This window comes from Palaemon carinicauda, chromosome 7 (assembly GCF_036898095.1).
Source record: "Palaemon carinicauda isolate YSFRI2023 chromosome 7, ASM3689809v2, whole genome shotgun sequence".
In the NCBI taxonomy this organism is placed as follows: Eukaryota; Metazoa; Arthropoda; class Malacostraca; order Decapoda; family Palaemonidae; genus Palaemon; species Palaemon carinicauda.
In genome coordinates, this window is record NC_090731.1 from 171313279 (window position 1) to 171326544 (window position 13266).

General features: G+C 43.9%; 1 protein-coding gene across 1 annotated transcript in view; it reads left to right on the forward strand.

Annotated features, from left to right (window-relative positions):
• The window catches only part of Vps51 (vacuolar protein sorting 51), a 37996-nt gene that overhangs the window by 672 nt on the left and 24058 nt on the right, over positions 1 to 13266 (forward strand). Inside the window, exons 2-4 of the mRNA XM_068377170.1 lie at positions 1460 to 1587; positions 1762 to 1896; positions 9418 to 9519. Coding sequence (XP_068233271.1) covers positions 1460 to 1587; positions 1762 to 1896; positions 9418 to 9519 — 365 coding nt within the window. The remainder of the gene's footprint in view (positions 1 to 1459; positions 1588 to 1761; positions 1897 to 9417; positions 9520 to 13266) is intronic.

Sequence of the window (13266 nt, forward strand, 5' to 3'; positions counted from 1 at the left end):
GGGAGGAACTGGCCGCTGATATACAAAGGCTCCGGACTAAATTTTTTTCAAATTTCATCTTTTAAAATTCCAAATATAATGACAAAAACTAAAATTTAAAGGGGAAACAAATACAAGAACACCACATAACCTAACCTAGGAGTTGTATCCTTACCTACCGGTTCGGGAGGATACGCCGTCCTGCGACCACCTCCTAGACAACTTTTTCCTTAGCTTAGCCTACCCTAGGACTGAGTCTCAATCCTGTATTTACCTTCCAACCTGGTTCACCCCTGGCAAGGTAACACTAAATGATATTTCATAAATCGTAAAACTAGCTTCATAATATTAGGCTACATTTCAGACCAAGATAAAGAAAATTTTCCCCTTAAATAAACTAGATTTTATAAGCAATAAGAAAGTTTACACCTCTCCCTACCACCCTTCATTTTTTTTCTTTTGTATTTCCCCTCCTTCTTGTAAAACAATGATGGGGGACCCTAGAGGAAAATGGGATATTCGGAAGCAGGCCCATCCCCCTTCCAAAACAAGTACAGTATATTATACCATGCATTAATAGCAGATATGCATATGCATAAATAAAATTAAATCCAATGGAAAAATACATAGCTCATGTAATTCAGGGGGAAACTTGAATTTTTGGATGGGATAAAATAATGGAAGGAAAAGCAGTGATATATTGTAACCTAACCTAAACTTACTTAACTTACAAAGCGGTATCCTCTTCCTTTCTTTGTGAAGGGACTTTACTACCCCACCACCCTGAGCCCTAACCTTACTTAAATGATCCATGACACCATAACAATGTCACATAGTAAACTTTCAATAAAGTACTGTATGATATATTTTACATTTCCGTTATATGCCTTATAAGTAGATTGTATTCCGCTAAAAAATAGTCGCACGTGCGACAGTCATCGCGTTAAGAAGGAGCATGTTACAGTTGTTGTAAATTACCTAAATGAATTGAATTCACCTCGGTTACTTGGCACTACTTCCTACGCACATGGCAGCCATGGAGTAACCGAGTTGTGACAATGAAAAATAGTTGAAGTATGAAGTTTAGAATAAAAATTTCCGAATCTTTATTTAGTTCAAGAGGATAGAGAATGATTACATTAGAAAAAATAGAAAGGTCTTAAAAGCAATTGACAATAGCAAGTGTGCAACAAGTCACCATTACTTTCCAAAATCTTAACAATTAGCATGAAACACTGTGGTGCTGTTCATATTTTTATTGCTTGGTTTATTTTTATTTATTTATTTATTTTTTTGCTCTTTTCATTCCAAATGAAACATGGCAAAACGGTCAGCACCTAAACCATTCTCGTGTGTTGGTAAAAATATTGGTACAGGTACATCTTTCAATATTCATTTAAATGAATATCTTGCAGTTTGATATTAACCAAATGTTTGATATGAGGTAATAAAAGGTCTCTGATTGATTCTTCTTCATCAGATTCCAAAAAGGAGAGACGACGTAGAACAGAATTGCTTCAGTTCTATGGTGGAAGAAAGGAAGATACGCCATATGACATAAATTCCAAACATTTTAATCATGATATGTACATTCAAAAAGTTATCAAGGTTAGTAATGCCGATGTTTTTATTTCTGTGATGTTTAGGTTGATATTTCTAGATGTAATACCATTTTAATGTAATCTGAGGGATTATATATTTTTTTAAAAATTGAAACTAAGAACAGTACTGTACAGTTATTCCGTTTGTGATCTGGTTTCATGAATAAACATTTTTTTTCAGGAAAGCAGTTTGAAACATCTCTTAGAAAGTGAAAGTCAGCTAGTCTTGGAGATACAAAGTCTGGACTCTGATTGCCAAACATTAGTGTATGATCATTATGATAAATTTATTGCTGCAGCCGACATTGTTCGTAAGGTAAGGTTTACGATTGTTTAATTAGGAAAATTGACATGGTGTATACAGTATTTGAAAATTAAGGGTTTACAACTAAGATTTCAAGCAGTAGGTTGGCCAAGGCACTAACTGCCCATTGAGATTCCTGGTGTCAAGTCAGGGCCCTGCAGTGCTACTTGAGGAGGACTCGAGACCTCGTGCATAAGTATCGTAGCTAGCAGGATTGAGTGATTGATTTAAAGTTTTCAGGCATCCTGACATAAAAAGGGCATTGACGCCGATAGCTAGCAGGAACAAGATGGAAGTGTCCAGGCATTTGGTGAGACTGTTTGCTTGCAGATATGAATTTTTCTCAGAAAATAACTCTGCCATCTCATGAAAGAACTCACAAGCACACCCCTGTTGCCAACTTTCTAGTTTATATGTCGGAGTACTAAGAGCTGAAGGTGTCAAACCAACTACTCCTCTCTGTATCTTTTGGACGTTGCCCACAAACCCTTGGGCACATTTTCCTGAGTCCTGAGATTATACTGTAATCTTCCTTGCTAGTGCTGACAGTTAGATGATTATGAAAAATAGTTATAGTTGTATGAAATTGCTTTTAAAATTCCATATGTATAATTTTCAATATTAAACTTACCCGATAATCATGTAGCTGTCAACTCCGTTGCCCGACAGAATTCTATGGAGGGATACGCCAGCTATCACAATACTAGAAGGGGGTGTACTTACCAGCGCCACCTGTGGCCAGGTACTATAGTACTTCTTGTTGACACCTCCTCAATTATTCCTCTGTCGTGCTTCCGGCAAGACGTTCTGGGATACGCTTATGATCTTCGAGTATTTTCACGGCTAATTGGTGAAGTATTCTCTCAGATTTCGGCTGTCGCTTTACTGGAAACCTTCTTATATTAGCTAGATAGCTTTTATATAGTCCTGATTAACGGTTAACGATCTTTTGCTTGATTTTGGAACCCCCTTTGGCTAACTCTTTGGATTCAAGATGTCTGACATTTCGCAAGCCCCCTCCCATAGACGATGTAGGTCTTGCAATAGGCGTATTCCGAAGGCCTCGGTAGATCCTCACACCGCTTGTTCTGACTGTAGGGACAGGCCCTGTCAGTTAGAAAATCGATGTGAGGAATGCGCCGGACTTTCGGAACTGGAATTTGTCCGTCTTTTGAAATATTCAACTAAGTTAGAGAGAGGTAGAGTTAGGAGGAGTTCTTCTCACTCTTCACTTTTTTCCTCACCTCATGATCCCCTACCTTTTCCTACCCCTGTAGTGGCTACCCCCGAACCTACTATTTGCCCTCCGCCTGATATGTCTGTTGTTTTGCGTGCTATTCAGGCCTTAGGCGATAAAGTAGAGTCAGTGGTAAGTGATCATAAGTCTCTGATGGCCGAAGTCAAGGAACTTAAGGTCAAGAGTGCAGTGGGTGGAATTAGTGCCAGTGCTGTGACGAGTGCTAGTGTCATTGCAGTGCCAAGTGCTAGTGTCAGTGCCAGTGTGGTGCGTGAGGATACTTCTGTGCGAGCCAGTCGTCCTCCCAGTCCGGGACCTCTTGCAAGCTCCCAAGCCCAGGGGAGAAGCAATGTCGAAGGGCATAAGGGTTCGGCAGGCCTTGTTAGGCGCACAGAAGTATCCTCGGTGGTTGCGGGCGTGTCTTCCAAAGACCGTCACTCCCACCTGCAGACGATTGAGCCCGTCTTTTTCTCGTCCGCTGATCAACTGTCAGGGAAGAAACGTTGGACTCAGGTCTCGAGACCACTTAAACGCAGAGTCCAGTCCCCGAGTGCTCAGCCAGGTTGCAGTCATTGGCTCAGCTCTGACTCGCCTCAGTCATCTGTCGACTGCACTCCGCCCAAGAGGAGTAAGGTTCTGCCACAACAGAGCTCGACTGTTAAGGCTTTACCTCAGCCTACTGTAGTTTCTGCCGACCCCAAGTGGACTCTACTACAGTCCATGCAAGCACAGCTTTCGGACTTGTTGCGTGAGTGTCGGACTGAGAGTGTTGCGCCTCCGCCTCCGCCTACACTCCCTCCGCCTGCGCTCGCTCCGCCTGCGCTCGCTCCGCCTCCGCCTACACTCCCTCCGCCTGCGCTCGCTCCGCCTGCGCTCGCTCCGCCTGATCGCAGTACCACCTGCCAGGCGTACGATGTTGAGCCACGTTCTGAGTTTGCTGTTACCAGTGGTGTTCAGCCTCCGCCTTCCTTAAGGCAACCTTTACAATGGGATCAGGAGGATTATACCTCTCTTCCTCCGCCTCCACTTGCTGCTCCACCAGTGATGCAACACTCGGTTGAGGTACAACAACCTCTCCCGTCCATGAGTCAGTCTCCTCAGCTCTCGCTGCAACGAGCTCAACCCTCCACAAGGCAAGCACCACAACACCTTAGCCTTGCGCCTCAGGAGCCTCAGCTTGCGAGACATTTACCTTGTTCTGCGCAGCCTCTACCTCATCGCGCTCCGCTCACACCACAGGAACAGGAACTTGCTACTCCGCTTCCGCCAACCGCTCAGCAAGCGCAACCCTTGGGTTCAACCTCTCATGCTAGGAGTCAGCCTCCTCCACCCATGCGCCTTCCTTCTGCTTCGGCTTTTATTCAGCCTTTGCAGTCTGAGCCTCAGGTTTTCCCTCAACAGTTACTTGAAGAGGAAACCACTAATATTGTTCCTACTCGTTCTGACTCTGCTGTTCAGCATTCTTGTCCGATCTCTTCGCTACACTCTGGTGATGAGGCTTCTGACGATGAGGCGGCACACCTGGATCCCTCGTCAGACGTGGATGATTCCAAGCCTTCTCCACAGTCTATTGACTTTCGTAAGGTCTTGGCTCTGCTTAGAGAGGTTTACCCAGACCACTTTGTCTCTGCTATTCCCCGCTCTCCGCCATCTGAGTTTTCGCTGGGCATACAACAAGCTAAGTCCACCTATACTAAGCTAGTCCTAGCAAGGTCCTCTAAGAGAGCGTTAAGGATCTTAGGGGAGTGGCTGCAGACTAAGCAACACCTTGGCAAAACTTCTTTCATGTTCCCTCCGACTAAGCTCACTTCGAAAGCGAGCGTTTGGTATGCCACAGGAGAAGCACCAGGCTTGGGAGTACCTGCCTCTGCCCAGGCTGACTTCTCAAGTCTGGTAGACTCGCCTCGGAGAACTGCAATGAGGCGCTCTAAGGTTTGCTGGACCTTCTCAGACCTTGATCACTTACTGAAGGGAGTATTTAGAGCATTTGAGATGTTCAACTTTCTCGACTGGTGCCTGGGGGCCCTCAGCAAGAAGACCTCCCCTGCGGACAAGGATTCTGCCATGCTATTAATGTCCTGCATGGATAAGGCCATTAGGGATGGATCTGGTGAGCTTGCGTCGATGTTTGTATCAGGGGTTCTGAAGAAAAGGGAACAGCTGTGTACCTTCCTTTCCTCCAGCATTACACCTTGTCAAAGGTCACAACTCCTTTTTGCTCCGCTCTCGAAGTTCCTCTTCCCCGAAGAGCTGGTTAAGGACTTGTCTGCTGCCCTGATACAAAAGGACACACACGATCTTGTAGCCTCATCGGCTCGTAAGTCTAAGGTTGCTACCTCAGTCTCCAAGACTTATCGCTCCCCAGTGGCTGATACCCCTGCTACGAGGTTCATACCGCCCTTTCGTGGTAGAGCCCCCAGCCGAGGAAGCTCCCGTACAGACTCTTACAGGAGCAAGTCTAGGAAAGGCTCCAAGACATCTAAAGGAAAAAACTGACTCTCCGCATCTCCAGACAGCAGTAGGAGCCAGACTCAAGATCTTCTGGCAAGCCTGGGAGAAGAGAGGTGCAGACGCCCAGTCTGTCAGTTGGCTGAGGGACGGTTACAGGATTCCATTCTGCCTCAAACCACCTCTGACCACATCTCCCATCAACCTCTCTCCCAACTACAAAGAAGAGGACAAGAGGCTAGCATTGCACCAGGAGGTGTCGCTACTTGTGCAGAAGAAGGCAGTGGTTATAGTCCGGGACCATCAATCCCCGGGCTTCTACAACCGTCTCTTTCTTGTGGCCAAGAAGACAGGAGGTTGGAGACCGGTGCTGGACGTCAGCGCGCTCAACGCGTATGTCACCAAGCAGACGTTCACGATGGAGACGACGAAGTCGGTCCTAGCAGCGGTCAGGCAGGAGGACTGGATGGTCTCGTTGGACTTGAAAGATGCCTACTTTCACGTTCCTATTCATCCAGACTCCCAACCTTTCCTGAGATTCGTTTTTGGAAAGGTTGTCTACCAATTCCAAGCCCTGTGTTTTGGCCTAAGCACAGCTCCTATGGTGTTCACTCATCTGATGAGGAATATAGCAAAATTCCTACACTTATCGGACATCAGAGCCTCCCTCTACTTAGACGACTGGCTGTTGAGAGCCTCCACGAGTCGTCGCTGTCTGGAGAATCTCAACTGGACTTTGGACTTAATCAGACAACTGGGTCTGTTAGTCAACATAGAAAAGTCTCAGCTCATTCCCTCCCAATCCATTGTGTACCTGGGAATGGAGATTCGGAGTCAGGATTTTCGGGCTTTTCCATCGGCCCCCAGGATAAGCCAAGCCCTAGAGTGCATCTTGAGCATGCTGAAGAGGAGCAGTTGCTCGGTGAGACAGTGGATGAGTCTCACAGGGACCCTTTCATCACTGGCCCTGTTCGTCGAGCTAGGGAGACTCCACCTCCGCCCTCTTCAATTCCATCTTGCAGCTCATTGGGACAAGGGTTCGACTCTCGAAGCAGTCTCTATCCCAATCACCCAAGAGATGAAGACCACTCTCCTGTGGTGGAAGAACAATCTCCTTCTCAGGGAGGGCCTATCGTTGGCTATTCAGACCCCCAATCTTCATCTCTTCTCAGATGCATCGGACTCGGGCTGGGGTGCGACCTTGAACGGACGGGAATGCTCGGGAACGTGGAACGAGGAACAGGGATTGCTCCACATCAACTGCAAGGAGCTACTAGCAGTTCATTTAGCCCTGCTGAACTTCAAGTCCCTCCTGCTAGGCAAAGTGGTGGAGGTGAACTCAGACAACACCACAGCCTTGGCTTACATCTCCAAGCAAGGAGGGACCCATTCGAGGAGCCTATACGAGATCGCAAGGGACCTCCTCATTTGGTCAAGAGGTCTAAACCTCACTCTGGTCACGAGGTTCATTCAGGGCAATATGAACGTCTCAGCAGATCGCCTAAGCAGAAGGAATCAGGTCATTCCCACGGAATGGACCCTCCACAAGAGTGTGTGCAACAGACTTTGGACCTTGTGGGGTCAACCTACCATAGATCTGTTTGCCACCTCCATAACCAAGAGACTTCCGCTGTACTGTTCCCCTGTTCCAGACCCTGCAGCAGTTCATGTGGATGCTTTTCTACTGAACTGGTCCCATCTCGACCTTTACGCATTCCCACCGTTCAAGATAATAAACAAAGTTCTGCAGAAATTCATCTCGCACGAAGGGACACGGCTGACGCTGGTTGCTCCCCTTTGGCCTGCAAGAGAATGGTTCACAGAGGTACTTCAATGGCTAGTCGACATCCCCAGGACTCTACCTCTAAGAGTGGACCTTCTACGTCAACCTCACGTAGACAGGTTGCACCCAAACCTCCACGCTCTTCGGCTGACTGCCTTCAGACTGTCGAAAGATTCGCTAGAGCTAGAGGCTTTTCGAAGGAGGCAGCCAGTGCGATTGCCAGAGCAAGAAGGGTTTCCACTCGTAGAGTCTACCAATCTAAGTGGGAAGTCTTCCGAAGCTGGTGTAGAGCCAATTCAATATCCTCTACCAATACCTCTGTGACCCAAATAGCTGACTTCCTTCTACATCTTAGGAATGAGAGATCCCTTTCAGCCCCTACGATTAAAGGGTATAGGAGTATGTTGGCTTCAGTTCTCCGCCACAGAGGTTTGGACCTTTCTTCCAACAAGGACCTTCAAGACATTCTTAAGTCTTTTGAGACGTCTAAGGAGCGTCGTCTATCCACTCCAGGCTGGAACCTAGACGTAGTCTTAAGGTTCCTTATGTCACCTAGGTTCGAACCTCTCCAGTCAGCTTCCTTCAAGGACCTTACCCTCAAGACTCTTTTTCTCGTCTGCCTTGCAACAGCTAAGAGAGTCAGTGAGGTTCATGCCTTCAGCAAGAACATTGGTTTCACGACCGAATCTGCAACATGTTCTTTTCAGCTCGGATTCCTAGCAAAGAACGAACTTCCTTCACGTCCTTGGCCTAGATCGTTTGAAATACCTAGCCTCTCCAACATGGTAGGTAACGAACTAGAGAGAGTTCTTTGCCCTGTCAGAGCTCTCAAATATTATCTTAAGAGGTCTAAACCTATTCGAGGACAGTCAGAAGCCTTATGGTGTGCCATCAAGAAACCTTCGAGGCCCATGTCCAAGAACGGGGTTTCGTATTATATAAGGCTTCTGATTAGAGAAGCCCATTCTCACTTAAAGGAGGAAGACCTTGCATTGCTGAAGGTAAGGACCCACGAAGTAAGAGCCGTAGCTACTTCGATGGCCTTTAATAAAAACCGTTCTCTGCAGAGCATAATGGATGCAACCTATTGGAGGAGCAAGTCAGTGTTTGCATCATTTTATCTTAAAGATGTCCAGTCTCTTTACGAGAACTGCTACACCCTGGGACCATTCGTAGCAGCGAGTGCAGTAGTAAGTGAGGGCTCAGCCACTACATTCCCTTAATCCCATAACCTTTTTTAACCTTTCTCTTGAATGCTTTTATTGTTGTTTTTATGGTTGTTACGGTAGGCTAAGAAGCCTTCCGCATCCTTTTGATTTGGCGGGTGGTCTATTCATTCTTGAGAAGCGCCTGGGTTAGAGGTTTTGTAGAGGTCCTTTAGTAGGGGTTGCAACCCTATATACTTTAGCACCTTTGGGTTGATTCAGCCTCCAAGAGGAACGCTGCGCTCAGTAAGGAAGACGAACTTAAAAAAGAGGCAGAGTAACGGTTCAATTCGACTTCCTTACCAGGTACTTATTATTTCATTGTTATTTGAGATAACTGTTATATGAAATATGGGATACTTAGCTATCCTTTAATCTTGTACACTGGTTTTCACCCACCCCCCTGGGTGTGAATCAGCTACATGATTATCGGGTAAGTTTAATATTGAAAAATGTTATTTTTATTAGTAAAATAAATTTTTGAATTTACTTACCCGATAATCATGATTTAATCGACCCTCCCTTCCTCCCCATAGAGAACCAGTGGACCGAGGAATAATTGAGGAGGTGTCAACAAGAAGTACTATAGTACCTGGCCACAGGTGGCGCTGGTAAGTACACCCCCTTCTAGTATTGTGATAGCTGGCGTATCCCTCCATAGAATTCTGTCGGGCAACGGAGTTGACAGCTACATGATTATCGGGTAAGTATATTCAAAAATTTATTTTACTAATAAAAATAACATTTTTCTGTTAATTAAGTAAGACAGTATATCTGATTATTATTGAAAGATAAATTCCATAAGTCTCATAGCCATTATTTAAGTGACAAACTTATCCCAATGTCTTTTTTTTTCTCAGATGAAGGAAGGATCTGTAAATATGGAAGCACAAATTACTAAGCTGAATGAAAATATGAAAAAAATTACTGAATCTTCGAGCAGCATCACTTCAGCCCTTCAGGTAATTTACAAAAGTTCATAATTTTACCTAAAATACAAAACTTAATTTCAAGGTTTTGGAGAATATCTCTCTCTCTCTCTCTCTCTCTCTCTCTCTCTCTCTCTCTCTCTCTCTCTCTCTCTCTCTCTCTCTCTCTCTGATTTTTTATGTGTCCTTTTGTATATCTTATTTTGGGTGATTAGGAACTGTGTGGTCCCAAAGACATTCCCATTTAGGCTAGAAAAGGTGAACCAACACAATACAAAACACGATATACCATAGAAATATTGTCTTCCGTGTTCCAGGGCAAGTGTATCAGTGTGAAAGCATGGACTCGGTGTTTATATGGGAGACAAATGGGTTCAGGCTCTTAACCCTTTTACCCCCAAAGGACGTACTGGTACATTTCACAAAGGCCATCCCTTTACCCTCATGGACGTACCGGTACGTCCTTGCAAAAAAATGCTATAAATTTTTTTTTTTTCATATTTTTGATAATTTTTTGAGAAAATTCAGGCATTTTCCAAGAGAATGAGACCAACCTGACCTCTTTATGACAAAAATTAAGGCTACTAGAGCAATTCAAAAAAAATATACTGCAAAATGTGCTGGGAAAAAAATAACCCCCTGGGGGTTAAGGGTTGGAAATTTCCAAATAGCCTGGGGGTAAAAGGGTTAAGAATCCTGTCACAACCAACCCAATGATAAATTATTTTACTAGTAGAATGAAACGTCACTGATTGAGAAGTTCTACTAATTGGTTATATAAGAAATGCTACTTTGGCATTTGTTCAACACCAGAAGCCATCTTTTCACAGTTTGTATTGATTTTTAGGCCCTCGTGGGTATTTAGTATTAAATTATTTTCAGTTTGAATTAATTTTGTATTGCATGAGATATGCTGGCTTTAGGTGGTTCCCATTAGGCTATGTTTCTTGGAGGCAAGTATCAGTGTAATTAATTAGACTAAGGTATTATTATTATTATTATCAGTATTTTCTGGGCTCCGACCTGTGCCGCGCAGTGAAATACTCCTAGAGCACTATTTCTAAGGAATATAACTGCTATATATTACCAGAGAAAAAAAGCATAGGAATGCCAGGTTGAACCCAGCTCGCTCACCTATATAAGGTGTCGGTATAAAATACTGGGGCGTGATAATTCACAACCAGAGGTCTCGCACTATTTAGATATCTCCTCTTCAAAATCCCCGCCACAGCGAGGTGCCGTTCAACACTACTACCACTAACCCAACCCACGCCAGTGACGACACTCCTTTATAGCACTTGTTGTTATTAAGTCCAACATGTTTTTTTTCTCGTGTTTATCCTTGGATTTATCATTATTTTATAATCGATGGCCGATTCCGATGATACCCCATCGAAGTTAAGTACTTTATCCATGAATGTTAGCGAGATTGGGCAGTGTAACCTCTGTTTTTATTAATGGAGAAGTGTTTATATATGAACGGCGTCCCCGTTCTTACCGTTCATGGTTCGGCTCTGCCCTTTTTCTCGTTAGTTCGTCAGTCATTAATATTTGTTCGAACTTTTAGGAGTTTTTTCCTTACATTTATATAGTACACCGTCTTTATGCTTTCATCTAGCATTAATTTTATGTTATCCTATGATATCAGTGTTAGCGTTTCATCAAGGAGTAGGTTATGTTGGTATGCCTGCATTCGTGCATGTTGGTGGATTGCGTCACCTTTGAGATTGTTTCGCTAGTTCTAGGAAGACGACCATCTCACTTATTATTATTAAACATTTTAGTTTTATTTCGTACGCTCCACCTAGTTTTACATTTGGTTCGAGTGGGACTCGCGTATTTTGTTGTTTTTACTGTTCGATCTACCGCTTCAGTAACTAGGTTGGTACCCCTGCTTTCCATCTGCTGATGGCGTCATGCTCCTCCCTTACCACTCGCCCGAGTCCCTCTCTCGCCATATTATTTCTGAATGCCTAACCTTACTTACGTGATTTCGCTTTTAATTCATTAATTATTTTTATGTATTTGTGCATTGATATTATATTTATTGCTTTACTCCGTTATGATCATATTTTTGGGATTTTCATGTCATGTTGAGGGGATCTCCAGTTGGTAGCCCTGTCTACCACTACGCACTGGTGATTCCCCGGTACCATACCCCCCCCCCCCACAGGTTGGGGAGGCTATTCCATCCCCCCCTCCTCCAGTGTACACCCTTCCTCTCACTCGATGGTTGTTGGTTATGACATACGGGTCAAGTATGCTTGTTCCTCAGTCTTCCCTCAACGTTCCGACATATTGAGGACTGAGTGTACCCACGGGGTGTGACTTAGTCTCATTCATTCATACCGGGCTGTTTCGTCTCCTCCCCTCCCGTCGCCCCGATTGGCCATCGGTCGGGGGATGGGGAGGGCCGGGACCACCGGGGACTATCACACGTGATTAGTCGGTATGACTGCACCTTGGTGTAACTTTTGCTTTTAGCTATGGTTGTAAGAATGAGCACTTAAATTAGGAGTGTCCCCACCTACGGTACCTCCTGCTATTATCGTCCGCATAGGACTTATTAATATCCTATATCATTATATTATATTCTACATGAATCATTACCTTCGTCCCGGTACCTCTGGTTGGGTAGTGGGGGTTCCATTGGCTCCCCCGCGCTCTCCCGTGGTACCCTCCCGTCATCAGACATCGGAGCCTCCGAGCTCTTAAATACAAGATCTGTTGACACTGACACAGTTTTGATTAATATCCTCCCTCCGGGAGCCCTATTCAATTACAGACATTAGTTTTAGATCATAACTGGAGTTTTCTATTTATGTATTTTAAGGATGTATCTTAGGTTACTTTAAGTTTACTTTAAGTTACTTTTAAGTTTACTTTAAGTTACTTTAAGTTTACTTTACCAACCCTGTTCCCCGGCCCCGGAACTAGTTTTGATTATATTTATTCATCACTGTTTTTTGCATCCTTTTTCATCCCTTTTTATTTTATACCTCCCTGGTAATGACGGGATGGTATATTCCTCGCTATGACAATATTATTTCATTGATAATCTTAACTTATTACGGAATTGTTTCAACAATGTCTGTTAATTTTTATAATTTTTTCCCCGGTTACTATACCGGTTCGAAATTTTGTTCATAGCCTTTTGTCCCGATTTCATATCGGTCTATTTTAAGAATCCGGAACACCCGGATCTTTTTAGGTTATTAACCTATTATGGGATACTCACGTATCTGTATTTTATTCTATACTTCCCAAGTAGCGACGGGATAGTGTATTTCAAGCTATGACAATATTATTTCATTGATAACCTTAACTTATTACGGGATTATTTTAACAATGTCAGTTTATTTATAAGTTATTCCCCGGTTACTAAACCGGTCCTAGAGTTGTTCATAGCCTTTTGTCCCGGTTTCATATCGGTCTACTTTAAGAACCCGGAACACCCGGATCCTTTTAGGTTACTAACCTATTATGGGACACTCACGTATCTTTATTTTATTCTATACTTCCCAAGTAGCAACGGGATAGTATATTTCTCGCTATGACAATATTTTTTCATTGATAACCTTAACTTATTATGGAATTGTTTTAACAAAGTCAGTTAATTTATGATAAGTTTTTCCCCGGTTACTGTACCGATCTGAATTTTGTTCATAGTCTTTTGTCCCGATTTCATATTGGTCTAATTCAAGAATTCGGAGCATCCGGATCTCTTTAGGTTACTGACCTGCTATGGGATACTTATGTATCTTTATGATATTCTATACT